This window comes from Colias croceus, chromosome Z (genome assembly GCF_905220415.1).
Source record: "Colias croceus chromosome Z, ilColCroc2.1".
Classification (NCBI taxonomy): domain Eukaryota; kingdom Metazoa; phylum Arthropoda; class Insecta; order Lepidoptera; family Pieridae; genus Colias; species Colias croceus.
In genome coordinates, this window is record NC_059568.1 from 284,254 (window position 1) to 306,150 (window position 21,897).

A 21,897-nucleotide genomic window follows, 5' to 3' on the forward strand; every position below is an offset into this window, starting at 1 on the left:
TGGAGTATAATCTGAGTAGGTACTTAACCAAAAACTACTTAGTACTTATATTAACAAATAAAAAAAACCAACCCTTAACAAAATCCCTACTAATTTTATAAATGCGAAAGTATCCCTGTTTGTCTATCTGTCTCTTCTACACGCCTAGAACGCTGAACTTATTCGCATGGAATTTAGTAAAAAATGTACCTAGTTTGAGACATGAGAAAGGACATAGGATAGGTGTTATCCCTAGACTAGATGAAGGTGATAGGCGGAAAGGCGAAAGCCGAAAGCTATATTTTCTTATAGATAAAAAACCCGGAACCCCCTACAGTCAGTACAAATAGTTTTATAAATAGAATAGGTAGGTAATAAGTGAGCTATTTCAAATTTCAATAGTCCATATTTATGAGAGTAGATATTTCAAGCATTTCCTTCAGCATCGGTATGTATTGTTTGTAAACAGTATAATGACTCTTTCTCTCATTTATCGCAAAATTTACTAGCTGTTTAGTCGTGGTGTAACATAAACTGTTTCATGATGAGAAATAACATATTTCTCTTTTTAATGATTTACCTTCCGAAAACATGGGTTTGTATCGAATCATTTCATAATGTATAAATGAATTCGAGTACTTAATATTGTGTGAAAGACGAAAGTAGCGTTGTGCTAATGTCCAAATTCAACATTCCAGGCAGCAGTGCCGGGCACGTTCTTTTGGCGACCTCGCCTGGGGCTCGACCTGTCCATCCCCACTACAGGTGACTTATTGATTACCTTTTATCAACCTATTATGTTATTATAGGTAATGCATTAAAATTTTCATATTTTTTTCATGCATTGTTTTTTCACATTACGAAATTAGATTTTCAGAAACTCTTTAAAAAATCATAATGAATCGTGGTTTGTCATTCATCAGAGGTGAACTTGAGACTTCGCCCCCCAACGAAGGAGTTCATCCAGGACGGCACGGTGGTGCTGTTCGACGGCTACGAGGTGGGCATGACGGTGGTGGGGCTCGCGGCCGGCGTGTCGGGGGCGAAGCCCTACCCGCACCTCAACCCACTCTCCGCTTATTTCTACACGAATGCTTATCGATGGGGCCTCAGACATCTCAGTCTGTGAGTGTGAACTTAACTAGTATCTTGACAAATTTATGTTAATTTATTTTGCCATTTACCAATGGCAAAAAATATACCTAGGTAGTTATATGGAATATGGATATATTTGTTTTGCCATTGATAAACTTAACAGTCTTCGTAAAATACAGGACATCATAATTGATAACTATAGGTACTCTGCTACACGTAGATGATCCATTTTCATTGATTCCCTGCAGCCTCCCGTTCTGGATCGGCGGCAACGGCGGCAGCTACTGCGATACGCACAAGGTGTGGAAGCGGCGCTTCTACTACATGGACGAGTTCGTGCCAGAGTGGCTGCGCAAGATGTTCCCGTACGTGGACAAGAGCGAGTGGAGGAAGGAGGAGAGGGAGTTCCGCCGCTTCAAGAAGTACGCCGAGCCAGCCTTCGGCAAGCACTACCGCTTCCCCTCCAAGGTGTTCAACGACTTCAAGTCGCAGGAGACCAGGGAGACGGACGAACAACTCGACTCGTTTAGTTCTATATCGGCATGAATAATATATGCGTATTGCTACACGTTAGGTATTCGTATTTAATTTAGTCAGTAACAAATTGTATGCAAAAAAATAAATACCAAACCTTGTACATCGTTTTATTAAAACAGGTTGCAAATAAGTATACGAGGTACTACAACCTGACTCAAACAAGTATACATATTATAATTTACTGAAAGTTATATAGGTAATGTGTAGACTGTAGGTACCTTAGAAAGATTACTTAGGGGCCATCCATTAATCACGTGATGTTTTTTTTGGTATTTTTGGACCCCCCCTCCCCCTTGGTGATACGTGGTGAGGTTTAAGACTACCCCTCCTCCTCCCCCTATATAACCTCACCACGTATCACCAAGGGGGAGGGGGGCCCCCTTGGTGATACGTGGTACGCCCACGCGAGTAGTCCGCCGGTACCAGCGTTCTGACCATCATTTTTCTTTTTGTCATTGCGTAATAAGACCTCTGTAGAACCGCCATTCTGTTACAAATGACCCGAAATTTTGTGTCAGTATCTCCCGGCCTATGTATGTGTCATATTTTGCAATTGTTTATAAATACAGGGTGATGTAATTGGTGTAGTACGAATATCTAAAAATCTATGAAGAATTTTGTGATACAGTAAATGGAAGAATTATATATACTATTTTACAGTATTTAATAAAATCATTAAATTTTTTGTTCATTTTCATTAGAAATGTCACCAAGGTGGAAATTTGGATGATAAGGATCTTGTTAGAAAAATATAAATTTTGACTAAAATCGGCATTTTTTTTTTCAAAAATCAAATTACTAATTAATAATCAGAGTTATCACCATTTACATTAATTTACAAACGATATCTGTTGTTCTTACTTAAAATTGAATACCAATGTCTTATTGCGGTATGTCATATTGTGTTCTTTGGAAGTGTTCGAAGTTGTTGATCCGTAATTAAATTTTGCGGAAAATCTTTTAGAGCGCTTAGTTGTGACATATCCTAAGCATATTCAATAGAATTAAAAGACGAGCGAATATGCAAGCCAGTCTAAAACTTGAATATTTTCTAAAATGAAACTAGAGTCGCATTTATTTTTGAACATACTGTAAGTGAAATTGCATAAGTGTGAGTACTGTGAACATGCCAGCTTTGCTTAATTGACCGATAGACAGAAAGATTGCAGTTTGTTTTTGAATGACATAAAAATAATGAAAGATATGCGAATAAGTTGTAACTACGCGTTTGACGAAAAATAAATACAATATGTAACGCCGCTTTTCGGTTGAGTATCGCGCGCTTGTCGAAAAATAAATACACGTGATATATTACTTTACCCCCCCTCCCCCTTGTGATATTTCGTAATGTTTTGATGGACCCCTCCCCCCCCCCCTTTCGAGCCTCACGTGATTAATGGACAGCCCCTTAGATATATTGACGAAATGTAATTTTAATTTAAAAAAAAATTATAAGCATTTAACTTTATTAATTTATTTTAATTGAATGTTTATGGAGTAAGTATGTATGCAATTGTTGTCAGGAGTAAACAGAAAACGTATATATTGTGTATATATTAGTGTTAATAATTTACTTGATTTTTATTATTATACCTACATAATTTAAATTTAATATTTTTGTTTGTGTTTAGTCAATGGTTGTCATCATCATTAAAAATACATTTTACTATCCCACGTATTGACTCACCTCACACTAAATAATTAAGTATAACATTTTGCACATTGTAATTATGTCTATACTAATATTATAAAGCTGAAGAGTTTGAACTGTGGTTTGAACGCTATTCTTGGAACCACGGGGCCGATTAGAAAAATTATTTCATTCATAATTACTGATAGTTCATCTAACGAGAAAGGCTATTTACGCTTAGACGAATACAAGCGGAGCAATGCGGGTATAACTGCGGGGCACAGCTAGTTTCATGATGATATTATTATAACACTGTATGAACCAAGAAGCGTATGAACTATGACGAAATGTTCAAATCTATTTTTTATGCGCCTTTCATTTTAATCCACACAAAAATGCCTCACACAGTTGCTTAGTCTATTACTGTACAAATATTACTTACTAGCTTACAGAAAGTGACTTGATCAAACAGTCGGCATTATGACAAACTGACGACTAATTAATTATTATTATTGACTATTGTTCACTGCGCGTATGTAAAGGGAATCAAGATATCTTGTGGGGGGTTAGCTGCGACCTACACACAATTATATTTGTAAGTTGAACTATTAGATTATTACTTTGACTATTATATCTCAACGATCTACAGTCTACTTATTACAATCCAACACATACAGGAAGACAGTGTTCACTCTGACAATCTATTCTATCTCTATGTTAATTTTAATCAAATTCAGTTCAGTGGTTTGGAAACGTAACTGACAAACAGAACAGAATACCTTTTGCATTTATAATATGGATAGGGATTTGCGAGTGGTTAGAATAAAACAACACACTCGTATGCTTGTAAACTTTATTTATTAATCAATAATCAACCATTACAAGGATCTTTGGCAAACATACATTTAATACGCAGCGTCCGATGAAATCTTTATTATAATAAATGCACTGGAATACGAAGCGTTAACAATAAAATAATATAAGGTTAAACAATACCAATAATGTCTAAATAATAGATCACCATAATTTCGTCTCGTTTTATATAATATCTCTGCATAAAACTAATAGGAAATTGCAAGCTCACAAGCGATAGTTATTCTATTCGCAAATATTAATCTTAAATCTAGACAAAAATAAAAACTATACATACTGCATGTACGTCATAAAAACAAAAAAAAAAAATGCTAAAATTGCATTGTTCTCTTACAGTGTAAATATATTTTTATTAATAATTCTAATAACTAAGTCATAAGATATGTTACATTTAAATTCTACTATTATCTACTTGAAAACATTAACAATGTTTCGCTACACGGATAGTGTCATGTACTGAGTATGGTCATTTTATTTGGAACTGTGTGCTAAAGGAATTATTGCTCAATGGTTATATTGAAAATTTGAATAGTAATGTGTAAAGTGTATTAGAGGCATCATTAAGAAGGTCATTTACAAGGATCAACCTGCTAAAACGCTTCTATGAGCTTCTCTTAATGTAACGTGTGCTTTGTATCAACGTCTGTGTGTGAATGGGTGCCTGGTGTAATTACATCATCTGTGTGCAAGTGTGTATATTCTCTTATCGCTTTTATTGTAATATTGTGCTTTGTCAATTTTTTAAGTTGTTGTGTGTGTGCGTCGAATGTATAATATGTCCATTATATTTGTGTGCATGCCTGTATAACCATATAGTGTGCGCACTCATTTGCGTGCGCGAGTGAAGAGCGTATATAACCATCTCGTGTGCGCACTCGTGTTAATGCGTGTGTGTGAAGACATCATCTGTCGGTTTGTGTGTGTGCGCGTGTGTGTGTTGGTGCGGTGCGCCTACGGGTCCACAAAGCTGATCATGATGTAGCGCGTGCCCGAGAGCACGGGCAGCCCCTCGTGGTAGTGCGTGAGGCGGCCCGGGTGCATGAGCAGCCAGCCGCGGCGCGTGTCCACCACCGAGCAGTTGTAGCGCAGGAACCGGCACCCGCCGCCCGTGTAGTCCACCTCTGACATAACGACACACAATACATTATTAAGCTGCAGCAAATTCTAATCTTGTTGAATTAGTATAATTGTTATAGTGTTTTTTGCTGAAATAAATAATATTTCATTTCATAAAGATGTAATCTCTGAACCTCCTAACTATTTATGTACTCAGAAACAAACATGTGAATAACATAGTGCAAAAATGAATTTGTTTGCAATTACTTGCATTCTAGTTTTCTGATCATTTACGAGAAGTTCTGTGAAAACACATAAAAATCTTCGAGCAATGTCAAAAAGTTAATGACTAGAAAACTATTGAAATTTCCATTTCTTTTTGCTTTTCATAGCAGTTATACAAAGCTGGCCCGCGAGTGGGTCCTTGCGGCACCCCACTGTGGGATACTCACGCGGCGTGTTGAGCGCCAGGTTGATGGTGTAGGTGGAGGAGTCGTGGTGCGGCCGCAGCGAGGGCTGCTCGTCCGGCCGGTAGCGCACCACGAAGTTCATCAGCGACACCGGCGGCTGCGAGTGTACGCAATCATTAGCTTTGCTCTATTCTACCACATGCTTTACAAACTTGACAAACTTTGTGTCAATTGAAAAATTGATACTAACAGCTATCCGCTCTATGAAAGGTAATTGTCACATTTCGAAAGAAGAAAAATGAGAGGTAATTGTCACATTTCTAATCGAAATATAGAAAATGAGGATAATCACCAAAGTGGTGTTCCATTGACACTGAGATTTTTGAAATTATAAAATTTGTTGTCACTAACAAAAGGGGCCTGGTTGTTCAAATAAATAATAGTATTTATTATTATTAAAGACTAGCCACGCTGTTTTAGCGTGATGATCAATAGCTTTCCTCGATATATGGACTCCGTAACACCGAAATAATTTTATTATTAGCGCGTTCAAACAAACAAACTCTTGTTTTATTATATAAGTATAGATAAAGATTAGAGTATAGTTGACACAACCAAGTGTTACATAGAGAGCACTCACGTCGTGGAAGTAGCCGAGGAAGACCATCTCCTGCAGCGGGCGCACGTAGCGGCGCAGAATGTGCAGCCAGTGCGCGTCCAGCCCCACCTGCTTCATGTGGATGTCCCGCGTGGGCACGGCTTCGTACCCGCCCTCCAGACGAGAGTCCTGCACACACACTCGTCTTATTACTTGTTAGCTAGATAACATCTAATCTTTCAAAACAACAAATATTACAAAAAAAGACGGGTTGCACTCCGGGAGTGCCGGCAGAAGTGAAAACTTGATTATTATTAACGTTGAGCATGTTTGATATCCATCCGTCTTACGCTTTTTCGATCAGGTCACGTGTCCTGACGCGAGTTTAAGATTTTATGTCCAACGCCGCTAAAGAAGTTTCACTTCAAAAAATACGCTAAAAATAAGATAAACCTATCGACTACAACGTTTGAATTATATGTTCATTTAGAGGGTGAAAATTCCCTAAGGAAGTCGGTTACAGGGAAAGCTGATATTAGCGTCTTCAATGATGATAATTTTCCTCATATATCTGTGCCTCCAGTGAATAAGGGAATAACTCAAAAACAGCACTTTTCAGGAGAGACAAAAAACTATATATCAACACTAAATCTTTGTAACTTCAAATTTTTAAGCTTGTATGGGTAAGATATGATGTTAGACTTTAGTTTTACATATAAACAGATATTGTAACAACCCCATAAATATACTTTTTTCGTGTTTTTTTGTAGTTGTGGCCTTATGAACGAGTACTTCATGGAATAACTCAATGTATTCACATAATTTTTTTTTTGCTCTTTGCAATATAACGACTTATGCCCTAATGCACTATGTTCATAGTCGCATAACACGACTTATATTATTGCCAGTTTTGGTTTTATAGAAATAATGCGACTTATCATGCTTGAAATTTGTGTACTTTATGACTCAATTGAGGCCTTTTAGTGGAACAACCATGCATGTAGCTTGAAAAACGAACGAAATCAACGGATTTTTTATCGTTATTAGATATAATAAAAACAAAACAACATTTAGGTGTTTATGCATTTAACCTTAGAAGTCCAATCTACGTAAATTTGATGTACACCGCGGCGAAATATCTTTGTCTTTTCTATATTTACCATCGAATCACTTCGAAATCCAGAAACAACTCATTAGCCGTCGAGACCTAGCAGTAGGTATATAGTTGGCTCTTCCCGGTAAATTCCGCCATTTTGTAGTAAAGAGGATGTTGTACGTCATTTTGACGTATAATTGGGCTTTTCGTAACTTTTACGATTGTTTAAAAAAATATTTTGTGATTTATTTGAATATTTTTTTTCCAAGTCATGTTTTACATGATATAGTATATATACTATATATTGAGTATAAAATAGGATCCAGAAAACTTTAACACTAGGACGAAAAACCTTCAATTTTAGTAAATGACTGTTGTCCTCCGCTGGATTTGGACTCCAAGAAAGAGGATTGGGTGGCTGAGATGTTGTCTGGTGGTTATAAACGAATATGTCATGGTGGTTATACATTGAGGATATATACACGATACACTATAAAGAGATAAGAGAAGCTCGAAAACCATATTCCTGTATGTTCAGTTACCTTACAGGGAAAGTTATAGGTGGTCTGTGGCGATATTTTACGGCATGATATGAAATTTTAACAATTTCTATATCTTATAATATCAAAATAATATAGATAAATAAAGAAAAAACAATGAGCCGCAGAGATTTTATGAAAAGAATTAAGCACAGATTTGAAGGTGCCTTGGATGCAAATACGACTTGAAGAGACTCTACGTGACAATATCCCAATTTTTTCAAAATATGTGGTACCAGAGTATCCATAATATGTTAACGATTATGCAGGACCAAAATAGTATCGATATTGCGGATTTTTTCCTATAAAAAAGGCAAATTACAGTGGCTAAAACGCTATATGAGAGAGAACACAATATTCATAATTGTCAAGACTAGTTATAATTTTTTTTCTATGCGTCTATAATTATAGTATTATTGGTTAGATTAAATTAAAAAAAACTAAGTAGTTATTTTTTATAAAACTTACCCAATTATAAGAAGAAAATATAAGTTTAACATTTTTGTTGGCTTTTTTAGAAAATTCAATTATCGTTCTGTATTTATATAAACAAAGAGTATAATATCATTAAATGCACTTAATGTGTTAATTAAAACTGTATTTTTATCTATTGCAAAAAATAGTTAATTTCCATAGAAATATTATTAGTATCCCAAGTTGATTGATAAATACCTTTTTTTTTTAAATATAAAGATTTATTGTTGCATATTTATTGAAAAAACGATTGAAAAATATTATAAAGCAAAAAGAAATAGTGTCTGTTGTTTCCGTGCAGTATTCAAATAGACCAATAGCAACACGGCATTAATGCGAAACTGTCTCATTTCGTCACTTGAACCAATGACACTAAGAGTTGTTCCTTTATGCTCATGTTAGAAAAATGACACAAATGCGTTTATATACTAAAACTAGCTGGTGCGTTGTGCGCGGGCTGCAAGCAGCCCGCGAGCCCCTTTTGCCCCTGGGTTGAAGCAATAGGGCAGTCATTAGAAAATGTGTTAAAATTCCCAGTCCATTTGTAATTTTCTGCTAACAGCGATTCCACAGTCAATCGGAAGTGCTTATAAATTTCCAATTCAAAAATTTTCTATTCTGGAATGCTGTCGACCTTCGAGGGTGCGTTGAGCGCGGGCTGCAAGCAGCCCGCGAGCCCTTTTTGCCCCTGAGTTGGAGCAATAGGGCAGTCATTTGAAAATGCATTCGAATTTTCTGTCCATTTGTTACTATCTGCTTACAGCGATTGTACACTCAGTCGGAAATGCTTATAAATTCCCCATTCAAGTATTTTCTACTCTGGGGGGCTGTCCACCTTCGAGAGTGCGTGGTTCGCGAGCTGCAAGCAGCTCGCGGCTCATCCCAGGGCAGAAATCTTCAGTCATTTGAAAATGCGTTGAAATTCCCTGTCAATTTGCTTTTATCTGCTAACAGCGATTCCACAGTCAATCGGAAGAACTTATAAATTTCAAATTCAAATATTTTCTATTCCGGGGGGCGGTTCACCTTCGAGGGTGCGTGGTGCGCGAGCTGCAAGCAGCTCGCGGCTCATCCCAGGGCAGAAATCTTCAGTCATTTGAAAATGCATTCGAATTTCCTTTCCATTTGTAACATCTGCTAACAGCGATTCTACAGTCAGTCGAAACTGCTTATAAATTCCCCATTCAAATATTTTCTATTCCGGGGGTATCCACCATCGAGGGTGCGTGGTGCGCGGGCTGCAAGCAGCCCGCGGTACATCCCAGGGACAAAAATCTTCAGTCATTTGAAAATGCGTTAAAATTCCCTGTCAATTTGCTTTTATCTGCTAACAGCGATTCCACAGTAAATCGAAAGTGCTTATAAATTCCCTATTAAAATATTTTCTATTCCGGGGGGCTGTCCATCTTCGAGGGTGCGTGGTGCGCGAGCTGCAAGCAGCTCGCGGCTCATCCCAGGGAAGAAGTCTTCCTTTCCATTTGTAACATCTGCTAACAGCGATTCTACAGTCAGTCGAAACTGCTTATAAATTACTTATTCAAATATTGTTAAATTTTTGAAACGTCTTATCGATAGCGGGCAGTGACTTTTCATAATAAACTGTTCAAGAGTTAACCTAACACGCTCGTCGCTTCGCTCCTCGCTACCTATTTGAATATTTAGGCCGGCCGCTGCCGCGACTCGCTCGCTTAGCTCGCTTGGCTCGTGCGATAGGTAGTTCAAAAGTTAACCTAACACGCTCGTCGCTTCGCTCCTCGCTACCTATTTGAATATTTACGCCGGCTGCTGCCGTGACTCGCTCGCTTCGCTCGCATGGCTCGTGTGGTAGTTCAAAAGTTAACCTTACACGCTCGTCGCTTCGCTCCTCGCTACCTAAACTGCTTATAAATTACTTATTCAAATATTGGTAAAATTTTTGAAACGTCTTATCGATAGCGGGCAGTGACTTTTCATAATAAACTGTTCAAGAGTTAACCTAACACGCTCGTCGCTTCGCTCCTCGCTACCTATTTGAATATTTAGGCCGGCCGCTGCCGCAACTCGCTCGCTTCGCTCGCTTGGCTCGTGCGGTAGGTAGTTCAAAAGTTAACCTAACACGCTCGTCGCTTCGCTCCTCGCTACCTATTTGAATATTTAGGCCGGCCGCTGTCGTGACTCGCTCGCTTCGCTCGCATGGCTCGTGTGGTAGTTCAAAAGTTAACCTTACACGCTCGTCGCTTCGCTCCTCGCTACCTAAACTGCTTATAAATTACTTATTCAAATATTGGTAAAATTTTTGAAACGTCTTATCGATAGCGGGCAGTGACTTTTCATAATAAACTGTTCAAGAGTTAACCTAACACGCTCGTCGCTTCGCTCCTCGCTACACATTTGAATATTTAGGCCGGCCGTTGACGCGACTCGCTCGCTTCGCTCGCTTGGCTCGTGCGGTAAGTAGTTCAAAAGTTAACCTAACACGCTCGTCGCTTCGCTCCTCGCTACCTATTTGAATATTTACGCTGGCCGCTGCCGTGACTCGCTCGCTTCGCTCGCTTGACTCGTGAGGTAGTTCAAAAGTTAATAAATATTTTCTACTCCGGGAGGCTGTCAACCCTCGAAGTTGCGCGGTGCGCGGGCAGCAAGCAGCCCGCGGCGCCGTATTTGCCGTTGCTATTCCTATTACCCTTTCTACTATGGAAATTTCCATACAAAATTTTCGAAAAAAAAAAATTTCGCTTTTTACCAAAAATTTTTACATGACTGGAAGCGGACCAGGTTTTGAAGCATTTTTTACTTCGGCGACCCCGACCTAAGTGCCACCGGTTCAGAGAGCCGTTGAATTTCGTGATGTATTGAAAATGGAAACCAGCGATGGAAACTCGATTATGAGTATGCCAACTTAATATGCGACTCAATTAAAGCCCCTGTGACAAGTTTCAGCGCGATCGGACCAGCGATGGCCGTTTTAGAATTTGTATGGCGGCGGCCATTTTTTCCGCCATTTTGAATTTTTTTTGCACTCTGTGGTAATTGCTCGAGGTCTACTACAAGTTTAGTTCGAGCACCCCAGATGTAGCTGCTACCGTTTGCGCGGGCCGTTGACCGTCTTCGAGAGATGAGGGAAAGTTTAAGATTTCGGATTTTTCTGGATATCCTGCGAGCTGGGCGAGTACGAATGCATCATTGGTGTATTTCTCCATTGCACCACCTCGTCTAAATTTACGTTTTTATGTTTGCGCCAAAAATGGAAAAAATCCAAAATCGAGCGACCCACTATGGCTCCCTGGTAGCGTCCCAGGGTGGTGATCATTTTTAGTTCCGGCACCCCCCACCCAACTCGCACCGTTTCCGCGGGCCGTTGGATTTTGCGTTGTATGAAAGTTGGAAACTGGGGCCCGGAGCCACTCGAAAGGGGCACCGATCGATTCGCCGGCTCGAACAGAGCACGTGTGCCAAATTTGAGACGTAAGGATTCATAAACGGCGATTTTGGCAAAGTACGGCGGCCATCTTGTTTTTGCGAAAATCCCCATTTTTCCCCCTCCCCTGGTAATCGCCACCAGTTCTGAGCATTTTTTGTTCAGACACCCCCCCTCCAGGTATCACCGTTTTTGCGCACCTCCAGGGGTCCACTCTCTTGTCCAGGGTGTTGGAGTTCGCTATATTTTTCCTCTGGTCACTCGGCGCACCTCTACACGATCACGCCAAAATCCCCCCCACTTTCCACGTAGTTTCCGAGAAAAGCGATGTCAGTCAGTCAGTGAATCAGTGGTAGTGTAGCTTTATATATTATAACTAGCTGGTGCGTTGTGCGCGGGCTGCAAGCAGCCCGCGAGCCCCTTTTGCCCCTGGGTTAAAGCAATAGGGCAGTCATTAGAAAATGTGTTAGAATTCCCAGTCCATTTGTAATTTTCTGCTAACAGCGATCCCACAGTCAGTCGGTAATGCTTATAAATTCCCCATTCAAGTATTTTCCACTCCGGGAGGCTGTCCACCTTCAAGAGAGCGTAGTGCGCGGGCTGCAAGCAGCCCGCGAAGCATCCCAGGACAGAAATCTTCAGTCATTTGAAAATGCATTAAAATTCCCCGTCAATTTGCTATTATCTGCAAACAGCGATTCCACAGTCAATCGGAAGTGCTTATAAATTTCAAATTCAAATATTTTCTATTCCGGGGGCTCTCCACCTTCGAGGGTGCGTGGTGCGCGAGCTGCACGCAGCTCGCGGCTCATCCCAGGGCAGAAATCTTCAGTCATTTGAAAATGCATTCGAATTTCCTTTCCATTTGTAACATCTGCTAACAGCGATTCTACAGTCAGTCGAAACTGCTTATAAATTACTTATTCAAATATTGTTAAATTTTTGAAACGTCTTATCGATAGCGGGCAGTGACTTTTCATAATAAACTGTTCAAGAGTTAACCTAACACGCTCGTCGCTTCGCTCCTCGCTACCTATTTGAATATTTAGGCCGGCGCTGCCGCAACTCGCTCGCTTCGCTCGCTTGGCTCGTGCGGTATGTAGTTCATAAATTAACATAAAACGCTCGTCCCTTCGCTCCTCGCTACCTATTTGAATATTTAGGCCGGCCGTTGACGCGACTCGCTCGCTTCGCTCGCTTGGCTCGTGCGGTAAGAGTTCAAAAGTTAATCTTACACGCTCGTCGCTTCGCTCCTCGCTACCTATTTGAATATTTACGCTGGCCGCTGCCGTGACTCGCTCGCTTCGCTCGCTTGGCTCGTGCGGTAGTTCAAAAGTTAATAAATATTTTCTACTCCGGGAGGCTGTCAACCCTCGAAGTTGCGCGGTGCGCGGGCAGCAAGCAGCCCGCGGTGCCGTCTTTTGCCGATGCTATATTCAATTACCCTTCCTACTATGGAAATTTCCATACAAAATTTTCGAAAAAAAAAATTTCGCTTTTTAGCAAAAATTTTCATATAGCTGGAAGCCGACCAAGTTTTTAAACATTTTTTACCTTGGTGACCCCAACCTAAGTGCCACCAGTTCAGAGAGCCGTTGAATTTCGTGATGTATGGAAAATAGAAACCGGGGGTCGGAGAGAAATTCTGAGTATGCAGTTTTGTAAATCTGACCAATCAAAGCACAGAAGTCAATTTTCAGACCGATCGTGACGGAACCGGCGCCACCATCTTGCTTTGAAAAATTGGCCATTTTTTGAAAAAAAATTGCGTCCAATTTGAAATTTCTCGATTGCCCTGGTAGCACCCCATCTTCCTGATCATTTTTTTGTTCTACACCCCCCACCTATCTCGCGCCGTTTCAGAGAGCCGTCGAATTTTGCGTTGTATGAAACTCGGAAACCAGCTATGGAAACTCGATTATGAGTATGCCAACTTAATATGCGACTCGATTAAAGCCCCTGTGCCAAGTTTCAGCGCGATCGGACCAGCGATGGCCGTTTTAGAATTTGTATGGCGGCGGCCATTTTTTCCGCCATTTTGAATTTTTTTCACTATCTGTGGTAATTGCTCGAGGTCTACTACAATTTTAGTTTGAGCACCCCAGATGTAGCTGCTACCGTTTGCGCGGGCCGTTGACCGTCTTCGAGAGATGAGGGAAAGTTTAAGATTTCGGATTTTTCTGGATATCCTGGGAGCTGGGCGAGTACGAATGCATCATTGGTGTATTTCTCCATTGCACCACCTCGTCTAAATTTACGTTTTTATGTTTGCGCCAAAAATGGAAAAATTCCAAAATCGAGCGTCCCACTATGGCTCCCTAGTAGCGTCCCAGGGTGGTGATCATTTTTAGTTCCGGCACCCCCCACCCAACTCGCACCGTTTCCGCGGGCCGTTGGATTTTATGTTGTATGGAAGTTGGAAACTGGGGCCCGGAGCCACTCGAACGGGGCACCGATCGATTCGCCGGCTCGAACAGAGCACGTGTGCCAAATTTGAGACGTAAGGATTCATAAACGGCGATTTTGGCAAAGTACGGCGGCCATCTTGTTTTCGCGAAAATCCCAATTTTTCCACCACCCCTGGTAATCGCCACCAGTTCCGAGCATTTTTTGTTCAGACACCCCCCCTCCAGGTATCACCGTTTTTGCGCACCTCCAGGGGTCCACTTGGTTTTCGAAGATGATCGAGATCGCTATATTTTTCCTCTGGTCACTCGGCGCACCTCTACACGATCACGTCAAAATCCCCCCCACTTTCCACGTAGTTTCCGAGAAAAGCGATGTCAGTCAGTGAGTGGTAGTGTAGCTTTATATATATATGATAGTGTTAGCACGGATGGAACAAAATGAGTTATGTCTTTATTCAAAAAGTATAACTACACATACGTCCTTGTGTTCGTGGGTTATTTTGACTCGAGACGAATAGTTCCTTTGCGATTGCCTAAAATGATGGATAAGGTAACTTATACCGTTAATCACACCCTACTTATACCGTTTGGGTCATTCGAAAAAATGGGTTAGGATGCAGCTAGAGATATGTCCTTTTGATATGTTGTGTATTTTGATGAGCTGAATCCAATGGTGCAATAAAAACCAAAGGGAATAACTCGTCTTACTCCCTTATTCACTGGAGGCACAGATATATATTATTGATAAGGTATATTTTGAAACAATAGTTTTCGAGAATATAGATAACAAACTAACAATAATACCAATACTTGCATCATTTTTTCATGTAGATAATAAAAGTTAACCAGGCGAGTTATGGCTACCCCACACGCTACGCTTTACCCGAAAGGTACACTTGTACAGTTACACCTGCGCATGCATAGCTGCACGGTCAACTTCTCCCGGTACCCTAGACCGTAACGTGTATGACTTACAAAAGAAAATAAATGCAAAAATTACACATTACATTTCTATACTGGACAGGGATTAATAAAAAAGGCACTGCGAACAATGTACCTTGTTAGATCCGTCGCTCCACTTGCCGTACGCCTCCATGATGTCGATCCACTCCGCGCAGAAGCGCTCCGTCACCAGCGGGAACCAGTACACGTCGGGGCACGGCTGCACATACACACACATCATTTCTTAGCATTATCATTTATATTGTTTCGTTTTAGAGCACAACACATGCGGCCTGTAAAGTGTCTACGTCTTTATGGTTCATTTTATAAAATCTGATTAAAATATGTTCCAAAAACTTTTGTTATCCTTAATTATTATCAATTATATTAGTCTTTTGAAAAAACTTTTGTAACTTTTGTAAAACAGGAGCATTAAATTGTGTGTATGTTTTGTTCTCACTTTCTACTTTTTGCAACATTTTTGTCCAACAATTATTTTTGCTATCCTTGAGGGCTAAGTTTAATACTTATCAATTTCTTGTAGACTTGCTAAGTGTCTAACTTTTTGTGAGTAGTTGGTGTCTGTCTGTCTGTCTGCGCTCACCATGCTGTGCTGCTTGCCGTCGTCGAAGTTGCGCCAGTAGTCGGGGCTGATGTAGCGGCGCTCCCAGTCGCGGCGGTTGTGCAGCAGCTGGTACACGTCGGGGTGTGTCCGCTTCGGGTCGAACGACTCGGGGTCCACCAGGTACCCCATGTCCTCCTCGTTGCTCACGTGCATCATTATGCCCTGAAAGTCGAACAAGTATGCGAGTCATCGTCATGTTATACATGCTACCAGCCGTCCCTGCAAACTTTGTTCTGCCTTTCTCTTATCACTAAGGGAGTGAAAAATAGATGTTAGCAGATTTTCAGATCTACCCAATAGATTCCAATTTCATGAGAATCAGTAAAACCGTTTCGTAGGAGTATGGTTACTAACATTGTGCCACAGAATTTTTAAAGTGAAACTTTTATTACATCGTCTCAAACTTTTTGGTCTGTGTTCTACACAAAGTGCGCTACACAAAGCAGTGTTCGGAACCGTTCGAACACTTTCACTTTTACCGTGGTTTCATAAAACCACACAACATTTTTTATTGATATAAAGATGGCTCAACGTTATATTATAACCATCATGATGTATAGGACCAGACCCACAGGACAGTTCTTTGGCATATTATGATAATATACAATTACATATTTTGTAAAATTAAATTGTAATACTGACATGATTAAAAAGAGCAACTATGGAGTTTCTTGCCGGTTCATCTAGATACTGCTTTCCGAATCAGTGGTAAATGTTAAAAAGAAGAAGTCTAATTCAATAAATAAATGATTGAGTTTGAGACATCATTATATCCTACAACCGTATCTTCTACATACATTTTCAAATATAACCGATCAAGTCAGCTAACGCTAAGCGCTCAGCACCGCCATCAACGCCATAAACATTTGCAAGTCATATTCATATTTCATATGGATGACATATTCAAGTACTATAATAATTTAGTACCCAATACCCAATTGAGACAGGAAGTTATATTATACTTCTAAACGTCAATAAAGGGTCTAGATAAAAAAGGGGAATTACAGTAAGAATAACATAGGTACTCTAAGATGTTTAAAATTTAAAATATATGTATCCTACATACACAGGGAAATTTAAATGCAATTATGAAAGGATACAGAAAAATAAAATAACCAAATTACTTACAGCAAATCAATCAATATAATCAGAAAGATACCACTTCTCTATTCAACAGGTATATGTTATTAGATGAAATTAATATTGAGGAATATGCTATGGATCACTTGTAAAAATTTGACTGCAAGTTTTTCATCTATAAATCCCAGTTATACCCGTCCAGATTACCTGCAGAATCTTGCTTTGTGATCTAAGGCTAATACTCACAAGATTCCTGAGGCTCTCGCAGAAGGCCATGTCTGCGTCGACTCCCTCCTTGCTGTAGGTGACGCCCTTGTAGGCCGGCTTGCGGAACAGCTCCATGTTCAGCAGGTAGCAGTTCGTGATGAACGGCACGTTCCAGATACCACTGGGAGAATTAAAAGTACTTTAGCTTATGGATTACTTCGGCAGCAACGGTTTTCTTCGTAAAATTAAATTTAAATTAAAATTAAATTCCTAATGTTGGTATTACGTGATTGACACAGGTAGAAACTATTATAATTTTATAAATAAGAGAAACATTAATCACCATTGTGATCTATATAACAGCCATATTGTTTAGAAATTACTCTTTTAATAAATAAATACATAAATGGTTTTATCATATGCATAGAGTTATACAGGTATTAAATTGCAATGCCTGGTCATATAATTAAAAAAGAAATAACAACGTGCATATAGGTTTTAGCTCTTACTACAGGTGCGTGATATTTATTAAAGTTTCTGACTCGAATCCTGCAAGTTATTTATTCGAATATTTATCATAATTATTACAGATTAAAATATCAGCAGTTGTATTTTCTTTAGCTAAAAACAAAATTGTGACAAATTACTAACATGAATTTCGCATAAACAGGACAACATGCTATTGAAAACTAATATGTTATCATTGTTGTTCGCGATTAGAAAATGTTTTGTTTGAATAAAATAAAATTAACGCGATATTAAAATAATGTACTTGTAAGCGATAAAATAAACAAACATTGAACTATTATCTACAGTGGAAAATTTATGTTATTTCCATCTCAAGAGCTATCATCGCGGAGTCATTATGTATGCGGGAGCAAATCGTCGCCACTACACCTATTGCGTCGAACCCATTACAATAACTACTCTATGTACCATAAGGATCAGTGCTGGGAATTCATTCTTATAAAGTTTTACAATACATAAATAAACTTTAATAGTTGTTACTTAGTATTTTTTTAGAAAACAATATTAACTTTGTAATAGTAAAATGTTACACAGAGAAGCCGACGATGAGCTTTACCCCTATCGATGGTTGCTTAGTAATTATATTGTGTTTTGATTACAAGAAAAAGCACGCAAGAGAGAGGCAAGGCGCATAATACCATTTGCCCGTTTGTTCAAATGTTATGACGCCAGAAAAAAAAATTAGGTACATTAACATTGATGATTCGAACAACACCCGGTGCACCGCCTCTTACGTAAATATGTCCCCCATAGTCGATCACGCAAGTCAGATCAGGTACTCTGGCAATAGGTGGCATCCTTGGAGCCCGCGTTTCAATGACCCGATTGTTAGAGCTGCTCCAAAGGAAATTGCTACGGCGAAGGGGAGCCGGCAGCCACCTCTCATTAGCCAATTGATCGCGGCGCGAGGGGCATTCGTAAGACTGGCGCTGAGCAAACAATACAGCATGGTGCCGAGGCTCGCTCTGGTCGCGCTGGTCGTGTGCGCGCTGCTGCTGCCCGCCGCCGCGCGCCGCGGCCGCACGCGCTCCCGGAACAAGTCCAAGGTGCCCCATACAACCCCCACACAACACTCGCTTCGCCCTCTCGGGGAAACCCTTACTAATCGTATCCTATCCCCCAGGTGCAAATCGGCCTGCCGATAACCGGCAAATACCGAGACCCCGAGTCGGACCAGTACTACAACAACAATGATGTGAGTATTTACTCAATTAAATCTGTATGCTCCGATGCGACATCAATTATATTTCATTACGATGCTATAGATCGTGAAGCACATTTTGCGATGTATGTTTTGCTATTTTTTGATTTTTATATTTTATGTTGAATATTAATAATGTTCTGCAATACTTTTTAAAATAATCGACTTAATGATGGCAGCGTTTTATTAAACGACGTATAATGTGTTGTGTGTGTGTGTGTGTAGGGCGCGAAGATCCTGCTTGCATCGCACTTCGATTTTGAATACGTGTTGGGGCACAAGATCGCGTTCCTGTGCACGGCCAAGGGCAAGCCGCGCCCGCAGATCACCTGGTTCAAGGACGGCGTCGAGATCTTCGCGCACCACAACTTGCATGTGAGACCAATATTTGAGAATATTTCATTGCACTTGCAATAATACTGCATAGATAGCGAGGCGAATAGCGACACGAATAACGAATACGCACAGTATACCGCATTTTGTCGCGTTTACCTGTTCGTTATTTGCTTTACCATTCGCTTCGCTATTCGCCTCACTATTCGCACATATGTATTATAACATGAAACAGCTTTTTTATAACCCTTATTAAACTATTGATCAATATCTGTTATCTGTATGTATAAAACAATATCCCTGAGCCTTTCAGGGTATCGAATCATACTTCCAACTCCATCTAAAACATAATATGTTTTGGGTACAGATCCACGAGTGGCTGATCGACGAGGACCGCGTGAAGTCCAAGATCGAGATCGACCCGGCGACGCAGATGGACGCCGGCGTGTACGAGTGCACCGCCGACAACATGTACTCCATCGATCGCCGCTCCTTCAAGACTGACTTCTCCATCGCCTTCGACTAACCCCCACCACTCTCCCATCTCCCATTACCCCCACCAGTCACCACTCATCTCATACATCATCATCAGTCATCCCCATATCTCTATATCTATATCGTCTAAAGCCCGACATTAATAATGTATCTCCTATCTATGCCATCGATTTCTTCGATCTATTATTTGCATGCCAATGCAAAAAATATTTCGATTGGAAGATAAGAGCTTTTATCAGAAAAATGCTGGATCTAAATTGGTCCAGCATTTTTCTGTTTGAGGCTTTTTGAATAAGGTAAGATAATACATAATTAACATCGGGCGTAAATAACCTATGAATCCTTCAGCTCGAACGACTCCTCTGCAGTCTAACCTATGTAAGTCCCATTACGTTACGTAAATCTTGGTCATTTAGAAGTATGATATTCCAAGACAGCTTTCCGAATGATCTGCAATAACTAACCTAACCAAACCCTAGAGTTGCATCAATGTTTGTTTAGTCTAGGTAATAGTTTAATATATGCCCAAAATTGTATGTATGTTAGATATAATGTGACGCACATTTCAAAGCGATTTTGATTTATTATATTTATGAATATTATTGATGTAATTTTATATATATTTAGTTTGTATGATTAATCAAAGTAGCATAAGTAGAATAGTTCATAGCAAAAACCATGTCATATACTTAGCGTAAGTATATTATATTCAATGTAAATCAAATTATTTTATTCAAAGTGCGATCACGGACAAAATTTATTTTTGTGTATGGTTAAAATAATGTAAGTCATTTATTTATTTCATGTATACTAACTGTAGTTGTATTCTATAATATATTTTTATAACTTATAATTATCTACTTTTAAGATCAATGTATCTTCTTTAAGATCGACGTATTTATTATAAGGAATAACTTGTTCATACGTACAGTTCTAGATTGGAACAATCTATGTTAAAATTGAAAATAAGTATAATATATTGTAATGTTAGTAACTAAATAATCAATCGTTGTTATTATATGCAATAGTGTTTTATTTAAACAAATCTTCACCTTCGCGTAATATCAATTTAATAAATTTTTATAAAATTACAAAAACTGTCTGAAAATTTGAATTATAGCATACTAGTGGTCCGCCCCGACTTCGCCCGTGGTACATATTTCGGAATAAAAGGTAGCCTATGTCCTTTCTCGGGTATCAAAATATCTCCATACCAAATTTCATGCAAATTGGTTCAGTAGTTTAGGCGTGATTGAGTAGCAGACAGACAGACAGAGTTACATTCGCATTTATAATATTAGTAAGGATTAAATTATTGTGTTCTTCAGTAAAATTATAATATTTATATAGTTGCTAAATCTAAAAAAGAAATTATTTCAAGCTATGTGTATGTGTCCCAATAAGAATAATCTCTACCAAATTCCAGGCAGAATGATTGAACAATAAGAAAAAATAATTCTCTCTATAATAAATAAGTATGCAAAAATAATATAAACACTAGTACATATTTAACTTTATTTTACACAGCCGTAGAGATAGAGTAAAAACGTTTATTCAAATGTAAAACCTTAAATATGTTTTTGTTCTCACGGTAAAGACGAAATCAAATTTATAAAACAACTACAAATGTCGATATTTCCCACATTTAAGTTGCTTGGTTCATTTCATAATAACCTTATGTTGATAATTCAAATTTATATTGAAAATGACAAAAATAAATACATAAAATTTACAAAGAAGAAATTGCCAAGATACTTATTCAACCTAGTAGAAAATATTGAAGAGAAGTGCAACTAGTCTCATGTTTGGTTAAGAGTGCCTTAGAAGTTTTTGCAACAATTTGTTACGGTTAACATAAAGGAAAAATGTATCTATGAATAAGTGATATTAATAAGTCATTGAAATAATAAATAAGATTGTGGACGAGCGCTGATTGATATGATAGTTGATTTCGAGGTTATGCAAAATAATATATTATGTAAAAAGTAAAGGAATAATATACATTATCCATAATAATATTATAAATGCGAAAGTAACTCTGTATGTCTGTCTGTTACTCAATCAGGCCTTAACTACTGAACCAATTTGCATGAAATTTGGTGAGATATTTTGATATCCGGGAAAGGACATATGCTACTTTTTACCCCGGGAAATAGGATAGGTTTTATCCCGGAAATCCCACGGGAACGGGAACTATGCGGGTTTTTCTTTGACTGCGCGGGCAAAGCTGCGGGTGGAAAGCTAGTATAGTAATAAGATAGATGTTTTATTAAATTTTCCTTGTATAAATATGATTCCCCAAGTGTTACTGCAGGCTGGTAGGACAGCTGGGTACTGTAGTATGAAGAATGCCTTTTACCAAGGAAGCATTATACATTACATGGTCAATATGAA

The 21,897-nt window shown here is 39.1% G+C and overlaps 3 protein-coding genes across 4 annotated transcripts in view; 2 read left to right on the forward strand and 1 right to left on the reverse strand.

Annotated features, from left to right (window-relative positions):
- Positions 1-518: 518 nt before the first annotated feature.
- Positions 519-1,711, forward strand: LOC123704971. Its single transcript, XM_045653493.1, has 4 exons — positions 519-574; positions 678-744; positions 903-1,104; positions 1,323-1,711. Exons 1-4 carry the CDS (start codon positions 521-523, stop codon positions 1,618-1,620), a joined length of 621 nt encoding a protein of 206 aa, XP_045509449.1. The 5' UTR covers positions 519-520; the 3' UTR covers positions 1,621-1,711.
- A 2,369-nt stretch (positions 1,712-4,080) lies between these two features.
- Positions 4,081-21,897, reverse strand: part of LOC123704964 (procollagen-lysine,2-oxoglutarate 5-dioxygenase) — a 73,618-nt gene continuing 55,801 nt past the window's right edge. For both annotated transcript variants that reach the window (XM_045653484.1, XM_045653485.1), the window contains exons 8-13: positions 16,986-17,127; positions 15,639-15,821; positions 15,150-15,254; positions 6,221-6,367; positions 5,623-5,737; positions 4,081-5,235 (exon numbers count right to left, since the gene is read on the reverse strand). In XM_045653484.1, coding sequence (XP_045509440.1) covers positions 5,066-5,235; positions 5,623-5,737; positions 6,221-6,367; positions 15,150-15,254; positions 15,639-15,821; positions 16,986-17,127 — 862 coding nt within the window. In that variant the 3' untranslated portion in view covers positions 4,081-5,065. The remainder of the gene's footprint in view (positions 5,236-5,622; positions 5,738-6,220; positions 6,368-15,149; positions 15,255-15,638; positions 15,822-16,985; positions 17,128-21,897) is intronic.
- On the forward strand, positions 18,075-20,516 carry LOC123704970 (immunoglobulin domain-containing protein oig-4-like). Its single transcript, XM_045653492.1, has 4 exons — positions 18,075-18,520; positions 18,598-18,669; positions 18,901-19,050; positions 19,376-20,516. Exons 1-4 carry the CDS (start codon positions 18,137-18,139, stop codon positions 19,532-19,534), a joined length of 765 nt encoding a protein of 254 aa, XP_045509448.1. The 5' UTR covers positions 18,075-18,136; the 3' UTR covers positions 19,535-20,516.